Raw genomic sequence first — 16,246 nt, 5'->3', positions numbered from 1 at the left:
CTAATGCACGCGCGCGCACACACACACACACACACACACACACACACACACACACACACACACACACACACACACACACATTCAGAAAACAATGCTATGCATGCATATGGTTTTTGTGTACAATACACCATCCTGTCATTCAAACGATTCAAACCCAAAGACTGGATTTCAAAAACATTTCATCTCATACATCAACATTACACTTAATTTGTTTCACCCAATGTCACTGCATTCATATAAAAAAAAAATGTGATGATGACACTGGTTCTTGAATTGAGATCAACCTCTGTGATGAACCAGTTCAAAATGAGCTAGTTATGATAAATAAAGGCTTTATATGCAGAAAACACTGAATGATTTAGAGGGAAATAAATACAAGTGACATTTAATCTATGGAATGTCAATGTCAACAAAATACATACAATAAAAACTGACATAATCAAAACTAACAGGTTGATTATTAGCCAATAGGATACCTTAACATTTAGAATAATTGTGTTTGTTTGCTTTTTGTTGCTTGTTTCACTCCCTTGGTTGGAATGAGGAATGTCACCATGGCATTTAAGGACAATTAAAAGACTGTCGAAACCGTTTCCATCAAGGTCACCTGGTGAGGAGAAATAAGCAACTGAAATGCAGGAGTGTGGAGGTATCCGCCTGACAACGAGCCGTGAGCACATTAAGTATGGACAGTGTCTGTGAGTTGGTCCCCGTCCTCCTTGCTGTTGTCTGAGCATTCAGACGGGATGAAGCAGCCCGAGTCCCTGGGACAGTCGCTGTCGTCCTCCTGTAGACTGTGGGACGACTTGTGCTCCTCCCCCTCCCTTACATCGTCACCTGGGGGGCACAGAGCAGAAATCAAGTCAAACGTCATTTATCACGTGCCGTTAGAAGGGGGTTTCTATTTACAAGCACATTCAGGAATCTAAAGTCAGTGCAAAACAATTGAGTTAAGGCAAATTAATATGTTTACATTTAGATATGCTGACGCTGCCCTTATCCAGAGTGACTCACAGCAGTGCAAACAGTAGCCTAGGTGTGAACATTCGGGTGTTGCTACAATAGTTGTAGGCTATACAGTATGTCCTATTCTTAGTATTAAAGGTTGTTTTAAAGGTTGCTTTACTAATAAAAAATTGCCTTTAATACTAAGAATGGCACATATAATATTGCAAAAGCTAGTGTCAAATTTGTGATTGATGTGAATGTACCAGGACTGTACTGTGTGATTGGTTGACTGTGGACGGCCCAATGACCTAGTTACTAGAATCCACTCGGCAGGTACACTATAACCCAACTATAACAGGAGCACAAAGTATACTGTATCGTATTACTTTCTCACTCTGATCACACCTGGGAACGTCCTGTGACTGAAACCTTGCTTTTCACTTTCCAGTCTAACAAGTACATATTGGGCATAGGCATGCACCGTTCCTCCCTTCTTTTATTTTGTATACCTTGTTATTCTGCTAATCCTTACTTCCTGCAGTGTAATTAGGTTGCCAAACTGAAAACCTCATGGAGTTCAGCTTGATTAAATTACTGGAATCTTGTGTGAGTCACAAGTGTGGCAAGGTCTCGCTGCAGCCAGCTGCTGCCATCTGCTTGGTCACACACAGTCACCCAGACAGGAAATGTACCACAACCTTCAATCACCCAGAAAACACACAGCGAGAGATGCTGGCAATGGAACATCTGACACTAGGTAGATTCATAGGAAATCTGCAAACATCGCTCATTCTAAATCTGCATTGGAAACTACACTCGTTATCAATACGCGATAATCGGCCTTCTGGTTCAAGACATCAGATTAGATGAACACCTTCTGCCCCTTTAAGCAAGTTTCTCTCTGAGTCACAGAGGAAGTCACAGATAAGCCTCTCACAGCAGCAGGATGTTTCTTTGTGGCACGAATGTGTTAACATTCACGTCCTATTGCACAGCTTCATGTAGAAATACATTTCAAGTCAGTGATGACTTGTTGGCAGTAATGTATTGCTAAATACAAAAACTACTGATGTCTATGATCGTCACAAGCTCAACAATGAGTACGGTAGTAATATATACTGTAGAAATACCACTGTAATGATGGGCTGAAGCTGAACTTTGTTTCACAAAAATAAATTACAGTAAACTGACTTAAAGCAATATTCCACTTAGTTTTAACATGGGAGTTATTCGGCACCTGACCGCCATGAATAAAACAGAATATAATTTACATATCAAGCTGGATGAGTTTGTAGCGTTCAGATTTGTACTTAATTTTAATTATTATCATCATTATTACTATTATTATTATTATTATTATTATTATCACCATCATCATCAATACATTACATTACGGTTCACTATCTAATGCTTAATTAACACGTAATTAGGCATAAACTAATTTGAGTCTTCTGTGGCTTTCTATGGCTGCAGTCCCTTGTAGTTGCTTGTAAATTAGCTTTTAATAAAATCATTTTAAATCAATATAATAAAATTATGAATGTCTTTGGTACCTATGTGTGAAGTCACAGTGTGGAGATAGTCTGGCCAAGTGAGACTAATGTTACTAGCTGTGTAATAAGCGGGATAATCTACACATGGAGGCGATCGTTGCTGAAAAGTCCGCCCCTTCAGGATGATCAAAACCTGTTCACATTGGAGTCTTGATTAATCCTGTCAGGCTTATTTTGCAACAATGACCGGCTCACTGTACATTATCCCTTACTCAAGTACTTACACATTAACTTACTTACATTAACTTAGTACTTAACTTAATCATCATGACCATGACTGAAGCACGCCTAACAACTAGCTAATATGTTAACACATGTTCAGATGATACTTAATCGCTAGTTAATAAAGCATTAATCAGTGAACTGTAAAGTGTTAACTTATGTTTATTAGTAATAATAGTGTTAGCATTCATCATTCCGAACTTCCTCACCTGTGTAGCGGCAGTCGGCAGCAGCCAGGAGCCGGTGTCTGTGCTCGGGGTCTATGACATTCAGCTCGATCAGGTGCTTCTCCTGCAGGTTTATCAGGTCCTCCACTGTCTGGTAGCCGTTTAGGAGCAAGGCAGAGGCGTACTCCTGCACAAGAGGGCAGTGTTGCTTCATCAGCATCAACTCATACTTGAATAAAAACCCCAGTGGAAAACAGGTTCACCTTACTTTCTTCTGGGAAGTTTCTATGTTGCAATCACTTTGGTTTTAAAGTATTGGAGCTGATTTCAAATTGGTGACCACTGAGACTTAAAAGTCTCAGCTATTCTAACTTTATATACACATATACGGTACATATACATACATAATACACATATACATACAGTATAATGAGGCTAAATTACCGATGCATGTGATACTTTCTGTTTGATGAAAAGTAAATGGATGATATCCTGTCCAGTTACAAATCATTCTTATAATTTGTTATAACCTGCTCTCCTCACCTCAAGTTTCAGTTGCTCCAGTAGCTCCAGCAGTGTGTTGGGCCGAGGTCTCCTGCACAGCTTCTGTTGTCTGATCTTTGGGGCCTCCTCCTCTTTCTCCTTCTCCACTAGAATGTCTACATAGATGAACTTAAAGTTGCCCACTTTGCTGTTTAGCATGCCAGTCCAGATGCCCATAGGAGGCTTACTGATGATGCTGATGATGTCACCGACCTAGGAGTAAAGAAACATAAATAATCATGTAGACCATTGGTTCCCAAACTGTGGTCCACCAGTGGTCCGCGGGGCTTCGCCTGGTGGTCCGCCAGAGGATTGCAATTTATTGTATTTTTTTTTACAGACAACAGTTTTTACATAATACACATGGGAAATATCACGATTTTGAACATTTACTTTCAGAGGCTGCAGCAGGCTCAGTTAAAGCCAGAGTGAAGTTTCTGGTATCATATGAAACTAGAAGACTTAAGGAATCGATTTGTACCAACCATGTCATGCTAGTCTGTCAGGAAGGTAGCTAAATAACACTCCAAAGTTAGGCTAAATTTGGGTTAAATCAGCAACTTTTTTGGGGGGGGGGGGGGGGGGGGTTTGTTGGTATATGCAGTGGAAGTGGTCCCTGGGAAATTTGGTTTGGTACGTAGAGGTACTTGGACGGAAAAGTTTGGGAACCCCTGATGTAGACGATGTTGATTTGTGGGTTTGCTTACTGTCCCAGTTTCATTTTTACCTATGATCTTATCCGAAATGCTTAACTCTTATCATTATGATTATAAATATCACTATATTATAGTTATTATATCAATATTATAGTGAGTTTTGTTTGACAATGTGTTAACAACACATAACCTTTGTGTTCAGCAAGCTAATCTTCACAGATGAAGACAATTCTTAAATGTTTTCTGGCCATCACAATTCTCTAAAATGGCATACACGAGTGAGTGTGAAGATTATCTTGCTGGACACAAAGGTCTCAGTTTCATAAACGTTTGTTAAGCACAGAACTTATTTCAGGCATCTAACCAAAATCCCCATACAAAAGTCCCATTGATTTCCAGACGACTTTCAGACAGCACAATGCTAACTTCCGGTTTGGCCTACAAAAATAGGTCATCCCTGCGCTACTCTATTAGCTGAGACTGTTACTATAGAATACAGTACGCTACTGTATTTACACAGTGTCATGTCTACCTTGAGTTTGAGGGAGTCGGTGTCATATGGGCTGGGAACAAAGTCTGTGTGGACACGAGCTCGGCAACAAAACTGTCCTTTGTAGGAACCGTCCTCCTCCAGCCGCAGACTGTCTCTCTGTCCGGAACCGTGGGACTCGTAGGTCACACCACCTGAACCAGCAAACACAAGACAAAACGCTATAATTACACGGTATAAAGGGATAAAGCCCATGGCACACCAATCAAACATTGATTCCACAAGTGTTTCTCAAACTTTTTCAGACCAAGGACCACTTAACCAATAAATAAAAAAAACCTTGGGGACCAGCTAATTCCCCAAACATTCCCAAAAACAATAGGCCTACTACTTCAACTTCTCCTTTTTTAACATGTATTATTTCAGTTGTGTTGCTTATGAGAGTTAGTACATTTTTTTGTATTATCCTTAATTTATTTGATCTGTTTTTTGTTTTATTTTGTTTTTAAACTTCTTTTTTACATGTTCAAAATAAAGATTTTCAATCAATTCAATCAAAACTGTAATAGATAAATTACAGGCTAATTAAATGACAAATAGCATTAGGGCTGTGCAATTAATTGTTGGCTTCCCACAATTATGAAAACAAGACGACCCAGATTTTATATATCATTTATTTTAGTTAGTCCATTTACTTTTTTCATTTATTTATGCTTTTCAGTTCAAATATAGCAAAGTTCAAAGAAAGTTTTTTCAAGTTCAATAAATGCACAATATTGCCATTGTCAAATAATCATGTTCTGTTGCCATCTTAATGGGAAGAATGATGCTGCTTTTTGTGAAGCAATCAATGAAGCAATGTCTGGCTCAGAACTGGAGAGTTTATCTCATATCTGGTTTCACATTGACCCGGTTGCGCTGCTTTGTTTTCAGACCAACACGTGTGGACGTTGCAGTCCGACAACACTTCAAAACAGCCCATTAAAAAAAAAAAATCTGCATTTACATACGAGTTGAGTTAATATTGAAAACAACACATCTACTACTCACTACTATAGGTTTTAGAGTCTCTCGCCGACAGTTTGAGAAATCACTGTAAAAAAAAAAGAAAACTACTCGCGGACCACAAGGGGGCAGACCACTGTTTGAGAAACCCTGTTCTACAACAAACACAAACATGTTTGATTGGCGTGCCATGGGCTTAAGATGCCTCCACTGTTTGCCTTCCTCCGCTTACTGTGGCATCAGATTTCCAGAAGAAGTGGGCGTGAGGAGCGTGAGAAGTGGGAGAGAGTGGGAAGCATGTGGGCTTTTGAGGGAAAGGGAGAGGGGGTGGGAACGTATGACGATTCCAAATCTCTGATCCATCAAAAACATAATTCAAATAGGTAAAAAAAAACATTTCGGCTGCTAGTTGGTGATGCCAGGCCAGTACTTTAACCCCCAAAAAATCCAGAAAACAAACAATGTGAAGATTATGACCAGAAAGTAGAGTGTGTATAAGATTGCCATGAACATCAATTAACAGCTGGGGGAAAAGGGGAGTTTATGGTGTCCTATCCCTCTATGGTTTATTACATGTAAACCAGGGGGGTGTCCCAGTATGATCACATGGTGCAGGTTACTTTGAATGCTTCAACCTACTTGGAGTATACATGATAGGCAAGTTATACCACATGAAAACAACAAACCATTCAGACAGTGTCAAGTTGTCATTCACGGTCGGAAAACCCCACCGACCTGCGAGCTACGTAGGCTAAAACAAACCCTAAAAGTATTTGCATGTACTAGTTGGCCCAGGTGTGCACTGTGCAGTGTTAACAGGATGTACAGATACGTACTGGAGGAGCTCTGGCCGCTGTAGAGGCTCTCTAAGGAGTTCTTCACAGAGCTTTTCTCTGGCGGAGGGACGCTCTCTGGCTCTCCGTCTGGCTCTTTGTCTGTCTCATCACCCTGGGAGGGGAAAACAGACATGTACTGAGTGTACAAAGAATCAGGAACCAGCTCTGTCTGTGGAATACATTCATCAAAGATGGCATAGTGTGAGTGCTAACCACATAGGGAGATTTGGAAGATGATAGAAAAATGTAAATTGGTCAAGTCTGTCATAACACTGATCCATGTGGAAACTAAGAACAGAACTGAACCTAAAAACAAGGAGGTTACGGTCATATAAGATAGTACGTACTTAGTAAATTTAGGAAGGTAGAGATGTTACAATGAAAATCTATTATGAAAGTTTGTCATATTTCCTAGACTCAATTCTATATGTTGCAATAAAGTCAAGAAATTGGAAGAAGATCTTCATTAACTGAACCCCAGACTGAAGTGCATAACTTGAATGTTACTTTACCATTAGATATGACTAAACTGAGCAGTTCAAGTTGCTTGTTAGATGATTGTTAGATATATTCTATTGATGACCATGACCACATGACGTCAAAAAAGTGAACTTGTTGAGGAAGTGGGTTCAATAACTGATGAAACTGTTAGGCTTCTTGAGAAGAAAGAACAGTAGAGGGTTCACGTAATTGAGGCTGAGTGCAGTATCTTGTAGTAGCCTAGTACTGTAACTATATCATGATTGAGTGATATGACTCACCGGCTCCTCAGAGAATGACTTGGCCTGTTTCTTGCCCATCTTCCTGCGCATGGTCAGTGAAATGGACTTCATCTTCTTCTTCAGACAAGTTGACTTGTGTGGCTCCAAGCTCTCACCTTCTTCTGCCAGCTATTCACAGAGTTCAAACAGTTTTAGCCTCATTTATCCAGAATACAAATGTATGCAGAACGTGTTTGACCTTAGCAAAGACATACCGTTCAACTGACACAAGACCTACTGAGTCAACCAAACCCCAAAACCAGACTGGTGTCAAGTCTGACATATGACATGGCCAAAAGCTTGCTATTGAAAAATGAATAAAAAGCTTGCACACTGCAAGTCAGGGCTCCTAGTTTGTGTTTTTTATTTCAAACACCCCAAAAAAATGTGACGTTTCGAGCAAAGCTCTTCATCAGACTCATCAGACGTGTCTGATGAAGAGCTTTGCTCGAAACGTCACATTTTTTTTGGGTGTTTGAAATAAAAAACACAAACTAGGAGCCCTGACTTGCAGTGTGCAAGCTTTTTATTCATTTTTCACTTATTGTTCACCTTTGAGCTCAGCACCTGCCCAACTTGGCTTTTGGATGTGCGTGTATCCTCTCTGATACCAAAAGCTTGCTATTGAAATGAACATCTGCTATTGCTTGGTTGATCTTTGGTGCCAGGTGAGTACAGAATCACCTGGCACCGAAGATGTAGCCTCCCATGGGTCTATCCAGTCCATAATTCTGGTGTTTTTATTGACATTCTTTGTATCTGCAGTTTTACAGGCTTCAGAATTTTGTTTGTAAGTATTTTGCTACTACAGTACATCAACATATTTTAGCATTTTACATCTTTTAGTTAAAATTGGCTAAGTGGGCGGGCGGCGGTGTGTGTGTCCCAATTGTGATGTCATCAGTGATGTCACTTGAGCAATTGTGATGCCATCAGTGATGTAATAAATCCTTCTTCTGTGGTGTTTTATGGCAGTTGGCATCCTTTATGTTGTATTACCGCCTCCTTCTGGATTTATCCATCCACTGTTTCCCTACATTCCGTCCCTGTGTCACTCCCTCTCCTCCCCTCTACTGGTCCTCATGTCATGTAATAGAGAGCCGCAGGGATGACGTATTTTTGTAGGCTGAATGCGGAAGTCCCGAACTTCCTGGTTCAACACTGTTTCTGTCTATGGGATTTTTGAATGGGTTTTTGGCGTGATGCTTCAAATAAGGTCTCTGGGCAACGCAAGATTAATCAAACGCGAACCAAGGTTCAGCGGGATAATCTTCACACATGAGGACCACATTCATGAGTTTTGAAGCGTAAATGCGAGCCCTAGAGGTAAAAAGCTCGTGCTAAGCTAATCCAGAACTACACACTGTCGCATAGGCTTCCACGTCACGTCAACACTCAAACTGGACTGTTGTTGATGTGTGCGCTGCTGTGCACTGATTACCCTGGGCTGAACGGGGCTGAACCAGGTGAGGGAAAGAGAATTTCCGTGTTCGTCCTTTGAGTGGTGACGTTATTGACGTATATATCCCCATCGACTCAACAGTGTAGTCCCATTTAGCCGTTTGCTAGCTAGCCGCCCTTTTAACCGCACATAAAAGCTTCAAAACTCATAAAAGTGGTCTTCATGTGTGAAGATGATGTTACTACCATCTGGTTCGCGTTTGATTAAGCCAGCGTTGCCCAGAGAGCGTATTAGAAGCATCGCGTCAAAAACCCATTCAAAACTCCCATAGGCGAAAACTGTGTGGAACCAGGGCTGTTAGCATCGATGATTTAGACCAAATCACCGTGACGTCACCATGTAAACAAATTTACTTCCGGGTACCTCTTGGGGAAGGCGGCAGGTTTAAATGTGCGTGTTGTCAAATAAATGCTGTCAAACCCTCTCGTTGTTTTCGGCCGACTACTTTCAATTTAAATGGTTAAACGGTTGGTAAACATGCTTGTCCGACGTATCTAGCCTTTCTTCTGTGTTTGTTTTATGTAGTGTTAGCTAGCTAATAACGTTTGTTTGTCTGTCAAACTCGCTGTTTTTTTACGTTACAGACAGAGTAACCTCGCGTCACCAGGCTCTTCTCGGCGAGAAAGAGCCTGGTACAGACAGAGCTACTGACGCCACGTCAATTTAATTTAGCTTCAAGTCTACTCTAGTCTGGTCCAACAGGTAAATTAGCTAGTCTGGTCTCCACTAACGTTAGTGAAAGTGTTGTTATGAATGATATTAAACAACAACACAACACGGACGAACCATTTTTGTCTTCTTTGTCTGTTTTTGTCTTCAACACGTCAGTTTGTGCCGTCCACCGCCATTATAATGTGTGGACCCAGGGGTACCCGGAAGTAAATGTAAACATCCAGGTGATTTGGTCTTATCTTCTTCTTCTTCTGTGGTGTTTTATGGCAGTTGGCATCCTTTATGTTGCATTACTGCCACCTTCTGGATTTATCCCTCCTCTGTTTCCCTACATTATGTCCCTTCCTTCCTGGCTGAGGCTTCATAAGTGGTGGGAGCATAAGTAGGGAGAAGAGGACAAGTGGCGCATCATCTCCAGAGTCTCCACCCTAGGAATCGAGCGCACGTAGCGTGCGAGATTCGTAGTAATAGAAAATGCTGAAATATATAGCGGAACTGTGTCCTGAGTCGGCTACATCCGGACACATTTTCCACTCTTTTTGTGGGGCTTTTCATTTCAGCGAACGCCAGCTAGTGTTATGAGATTAATTTAGACATGCCTATGAATCTACACGTCAAATGTCATATTACATGGACTAGTAAATGCCCAGCCACTTTAGGAAAGTGATTTTGATGAGAGAAAGCCATGGGACACACTTGCACAAAAAATAAACCAAACATATCTATCAGATTATAACAATGAAACCATTGTGGGGCGGTAATGAAACTACCAACCGTATTTGTTCCATTTTCTTCTGGTTTGACTGGTGATGCTTGATGCCTGAGACCCTCAAACTTCCCAAAGCTTGTGGAACGCTGTGGGGAGAGATAAAAAAAAAAAAGAGGAGACACATTTGAGGATACATTATGTCTAAAAATACAATTAGTATGGCAATGGTGTGATTTATGTGGCAACATTTGAACAGTAGACAAGACCAGCTTCTTCCCAACCGCCATCAGCCTCACCAACAAGGCCCGGAACCCCCCCCCCCACACACACACACACACACACACACACAAACTCACTACCTCCTCCTACACTAGCCTCCTCCTAGCCTGTAAATTTCATGTACATTCAATGTAAACTCTTATTTAACTCCAACTGTAAATTCATGTAAATCCACTGCCTATTTAACGTCTATTTAACTCAGTCTGTAAATCTCATGTAAATTCAACGTAAATTCATATTTATCATCCACAGAACACTTCACCACTCATGTACATATTGTATATATTTACTCGATTTGATTGCACTTGCAACTTTGTGATTGTCTTTAGTTATCTTCCTACTGTACTTCTTCTCTCTGTATATTGATGTGACCGCTACGCTGCATACAGACACTAAGACAAATTCCTCGTATGTAACTTGCATACTGTGGCAATAAAAGTGATTCTGATTCTGATTCTGATCATGTAGCCTAAACTGTGGACGAAAACCTTCTTGAAAGTGTTGAGACTTGAGCTGCACCCCCTTCAACCTGCCTCCTACATCTCCACTTCATGAATGGGGTGGATCTCACACGTGAAATACAGGATCAGAGATTTCAATTGGATTCACTTGGTTTGTCTATCATATATAAAAGGAAAGCACAGGTGTGTTCATAATATTTTGCACACAGCTCCAGTGACAATCAGGTTTTGATTCTAACCAAAGACTATTAAGACAATTAGCAAACCTGCATACACTCTGCCCTCCATAGCATATCTTATTATTGCCTAGTCTTGCTCACATGTAAGGACTTTCTGAGCGAAATGACAGCTTATGTGATCATACAACCTTGATGAAGTAACACACTGGAGTTACTTCACTCTCGCTCCCTTTTAAATCGTCTTTTTCTATTTTTCATAAAACTAAAAGTAGTCCTAATCTCTCCCAACCTGCCCCCGTCATGCATCTCTCCACTGCAGCAAATCAAAGTAATTATATAAATGAATAATAATCCCTGCAAATCCCTTTTAAATATGAAGGTATTTACTCATAAAGAGTCCGGCTTCATTTCTACAACTTTGACAGGCTGCCATTTGCTCCGTTGCCCAGAAATACAGCAACAGAATTGAAGTGTTGCCTTGAAAAGCTATTCTTTCCCCCCGAATTCCCTCATTTGTATTATCGTCTGTAGAGTATTTCATTGTCATCATTGGTGCATTGTTGCTGTTGTTTTGCCATTATGGAAAAACAACAACAATCAATGTTCATTCAATATTTGACAAAGTACAATTATCCTAATACCCCTTTAAAATGATTTTGACTTTGTTACCAAATGTTTAGTTGAGTCACTTTTTATTTCAGACCGCTGGTTAAACACCACTATTCAGCATATTCAGCACATTCAGCATATTCAGATTTTACTCAGAGTTTCACCTACCTTTGGTTTGTTGCCCTTAGTTTTGTCTGAGACATTGGAGGCCGCTCTCTGTAACATTGTGTCTGTGCTGTTTATCTGTGCCGTTTTCAGGTGATTGCCAAGTCTCTTCTTCTGCTCTCTGTGACCTACTCTACCGACAGGAAAGTGTTAACTAACATCAGGGCAGACTGCCTGCCTGCCTGCCTGCCTGCTGACAGGCTGGCTGGCCCACTTCCTTAAAGCAAACAGGATGTGAGGCAATTGACATTTTGTCTACTATCGCAGTATCAGTTTCAAAGGGGAAAAATACAATGTGCTTAAGTGAGCGTTTTGTGGTCCGTTTTTAACAAGCATCAAGAGCCACTTCCAGGAACGGCTTTGCTTGGGTTGTATAAAGTGTGACATGTGTCTTGGTAACATATTTGTTGTCTTGGTAATGGGGTCGCGCGTTGACATTGCTGTGGTTGATCTGCTGGGTTTGTTTTCCAACGTGACTTGATTTAACCCCGATCAAATAATTCATCGTGTTTTAGCCTTACTCAGCTTATTCTATTCTGGCATTCACCAACACACACACAAACAGATGGACATCTTCCTTGTGCTTTTAAAAAGTTCCCAGATCCAGATAGAAACCTGTTTTATATGCTAGCTGTTTTATAAGCTGTACATCAGAGGTTTTCAAAGTGGGAGGCGGGCCTCCCCAGGTGGTCTCCAAACAGTTTCAGGGGAGGCTCAGTGAATGGAAGTGAGAAAATAATGGTACTAGTAATTACATGATCAAAAAGAGTTCACATAAAATAGCCTAAATGTGTGTGATTTGGTTAGAGATAGTTCAGAGATACAGTAGTTTTTGGGGGGATTTCGCTGTTGTTTTTCTCACTTTCCCAGAGTCACAAATAAGGAAATGCCTTCAGGCAGACCTCTTTTTAATAGCCTTAAGTATAACCGCACGCTATCTTGGCTCAATTGTTGACTGTGGGTTGGGGGCCTTTGTCCCCAAGCTTTGTCTGAGGGGACGCCCGCAGTCTCAGACTTTGAAACCCCCCTGCTTTACATCATGGCTTTGTTCATACTGTTGATTTAAAGTCTATAGTTTAAGCTAAGTATTTCTCCAAACAGCCAGATATTCCGTCCAGGAACCATGAGGAACTCTGTGACCGTAAGTGATGGAGTAATTACCCCCCTGTCTCCGTTTGCTCCCATTTCTTAATGTCGGGTGTTCCTCTTTTGAGGAAGTGTTGCTGCTGTGACGGCCCAACAACAGAGGAACAGCTAACTAGTTGTGTGGAAACAGTTTCCTGTTTATCTCTGCATTCAAATTATGGAACTTTTAAGTGAATTCATTTAATTCCACGACTTGGGATATTGATAAACCTATCCTTTATTGCTTATAGCAATAGTAATCATTTACCGTCAAACACGTGATAGTGTCTAGATGTCTCCTGAGATAAGCTAGCTAGTGGTTGCAAGCTGTGAAAGTCTGGGGACTTGAAAGTCAAGACAGGAACCGCGTACGTGTCATCACATTGGACCACTTTATGACACTCTGGGCAGGCAGAGGTGCACGTTCAGCAGCAGGCTCATTCTGCCACAGGAGCTCCTTCCTGCCCTCCACCGCCATCTGACTAACCAACACCCCCCCCCCCCCGCACACACACACACACACACACAACCACAACCCCACCCCTCCGCCCCTGCCCTCAAGCACGGACAGACACACACTACTGTATGTACATTTACTCATTTGCACTTTGTATTGCATGTATATATAGGAATACAGTATTTAGGTGTATATTTTTAACTATTTGTATTTGTGTGATTTTTTTGTTGCTGCCGTAAGAAAGAAATTCCCGGCCAGGGAATGATAAAAGTATTGTACCTACCCAGTACCTACAGTACCTACAGTACCTACCTACCGCAAAAGCGAGGCAAAGTGAACGTCACTTCCTGCTTCATCACTGTACCAGAGATTTTCTTCTGCAATTTATTTTCCCATAGACATTTCGTAAAATGTTTATAAAAATAGTTGTACTTGGTCAAACCAAACGGTTTAGCTATATTTAGAATCGGGAGAGACCATAGAACATTTCACTCAGACCAAAACAAAACAAAAACATTGAAAAAATATCTTTAAACCCGCATTTTTTTTTACGTTTCGGTCAGAGGGAAATGTTATGCGATCTCTCCTGTTTCTATATCTGTACCGTTTTGTTTGAATAAGTAAAACAATTTTTATAAGCATTTTACGAAATGTCTATGGGAAAATAAATGGCGGATTAAAATCTCTGGTACAGTGCTGAAGCAGGAAGTGACATTCCACTTTGGCTCTCTATACCCTTACACTTCTTACTTAAACATAATAAATAAATATCTCACAAAAGAGATTGCAGCCACCTCACTGTCAGTGAATCTGAGTGTTTGGCAGTTCAACTCTTGACAGGTTGTGATCTTACAGCCATACAGTCTCTGACACTCTGACGTCATGCATGTGGGGGTTTACCACTGTGTTTACATTGCGGCCAGTTGTACAAAAGGAAGCCGTACGGACCAAGACATTGCCTAATCCCACTGCTTGCAATCAGCTGTAAACTCCTCTCAATCCAGATTAAACATTCTAATCTGAACTACTACTTTCTACTGAAGACCCTTCAGACTCCCTGGAAAGGCAGTTGTTCATCTGAAGAGTTTCATTTCTAAATTAAATATCCACCATTTAGAGAAAATAATACACGACTTTCACAAAATGATTGATAGTGTACAGTTATGATAAAGAATTGTGTGTAATTTAAATCCTTGCTTTAGATAGATAGATTTGGATCGTATGTACGTTAGAGACATTATGAATACTTGTCTCTGATTAGATCAGCTCACCAAAATTATTAAGTTGCGTTTTCAACAGAATTCAACAAATACATTGGAAATTAGAGCAATAGGAGACACAAACATTTGACATCCTATTTAGATTTAAACGTAGGCCCTGCATTTTTTGCTAAAGCAGATAGTCTTCGAAAATTTTTCCTGCAATTGGAAATTGTTTGGGAAATTACAAGAGCCATGTAAGGAATTGCACTATTTGGTGCCAAAATGTGGTGGGGAGGATGTTTAATGAAGTGGTAGGGAAAGCTAAGAATAAGACTGCTGAAATAAGTAGTTTCAGCAGCCAGCAGTGACCCTAACCAACCACCATCTCACCACACTCTCAAGAGGCTTGATGTCAACTTCCTCATGAGGAACAACGATGACTGTACATCTAGGGACCTTGCCATCATGCCCCTGGATCATCTGTCTCATCTTAGACAATCCACCCTAATGTAAATGGTAAAATGGCCTGCATTTATATAGCGCTTTTATCCAAAGCGCTTGACAATCAGTAGGTACATTCACCCATTCACACACCGATGGTGGCAAGCTGCCACACAGGGTGCTGGCACACCATCAGGAGCAATTTGGGGTTCAGTATCTTGCCCAAGGACACTTCGACATGCAGACTGGAGGAGCCGGGAATCGAACCACCGACCTCTTTCATCCAAAGCAATTAGTGACGACCCGCTCTACCTCCTGAGCTACAGCCGCCCTCATGTCATGTCAAGCCTAACTGCTTTGTATTGCACGAGGCACACACTGCACGTGCTCAGTGCGTATCAGCGGGCACACATTGCACGTGCTCAGTGCGTATCAGCGGGCACACACTGCACGTGCTCACTGCGTATCAGTGTGCACACACTGCACATGCTCACTGCATATCAGCGGGCACACACTGCACATGCTCACTGCGTATCGGCGGGCACACACTGCACATGCTCACTGCGTATCGGCGCGCACACACTGCACGTGCTCACTGCGTATCAGCGGGCACACACTGCACGTGCTCACTGCGTATCAGCGGGCACACACTGCACATGCTCACTGCGTATCTGCGTATCAGCGGGCACACACTGCACGTGCTCACTGCGTATCAGCGGGCACACACTGCACATGCTCACTGCGTATCAGCGGGCACACACTGCACGTGCTCACTGCGTATCAGCTGGCACACACTGCACGTGCTCACTGCGTATCAGCGGAGGTTTTATGCTCTCAAAGTGCCGCTGACCTTTGAGTCAATCTCCAGTGAACTTTAAATACCGGACAGGAACTGAATCAAATGATCCAAACGGAAAGGTCGAAGTTGAATTTGATACTGAATTAAATTCTGTGTGATAACGGTTTGGTATTATAAATGGCAGGCGTCTGAAGAGACCTAAGGACAATACAAGGACGATGTTACAGCTTTTGGGGCAGCAGTAGCCTAAAGGCAAGAGAGGTGACCCAAAGATGACCCGGTTTGAATCCAGGGATCGGCCGGGGAAATCAGGGTGAGTTATGCCTGATGCTTTCCCCTCCTTCAACAGCGACTGCAACCAGTTCCCAAGTGTGAATGTGTGTAGCTCTCTAAATATTTAGCAGGGCATGTGGGGGGGGGGGGAAACATGCATACACACACTTATTTTCCATCCACAGCAACTTACATCTGGTTCTGACAGATCCACATCTGTGACAGCACTCGG

The 16,246-nt window shown here is 41.6% G+C and overlaps 1 protein-coding gene across 2 annotated transcripts; it reads right to left on the bottom strand.

Annotated features, from left to right (window-relative positions):
* samsn1a (SAM domain, SH3 domain and nuclear localisation signals 1a) lies at positions 1-11,853 on the bottom strand. Of its 2 annotated transcripts, XM_083637369.1 has the most exons (8): positions 11,721-11,853; positions 10,090-10,170; positions 7,182-7,310; positions 6,421-6,532; positions 4,622-4,773; positions 3,434-3,646; positions 2,933-3,077; positions 1-837 (listed from the first exon to the last, which is right to left on the bottom strand). In XM_083637369.1, exons 1-8 carry the CDS (start codon positions 11,775-11,777, stop codon positions 680-682), a joined length of 1,047 nt encoding a protein of 348 aa, XP_083493495.1. In that variant the 5' UTR covers positions 11,778-11,853; the 3' UTR covers positions 1-679. The 2 variants fall into 2 exon arrangements, with proteins under 2 accessions (XP_083493495.1, XP_083493496.1); XM_083637370.1 differs by lacking the exons at positions 10,090-10,170; positions 11,721-11,853 and adding an exon at positions 7,397-7,485.
* Positions 11,854-16,246: the final 4,393 nt, after the last annotated feature.

The sequence above is a fragment of the Poromitra crassiceps genome, assembly GCF_964638095.1.
Source record: "Poromitra crassiceps genome assembly, chromosome: 5".
NCBI lineage: Eukaryota > Metazoa > Chordata > Actinopteri > Beryciformes > Melamphaidae > Poromitra > Poromitra crassiceps.
This window is presented reverse-complemented; position numbering and strand designations above follow the sequence as displayed.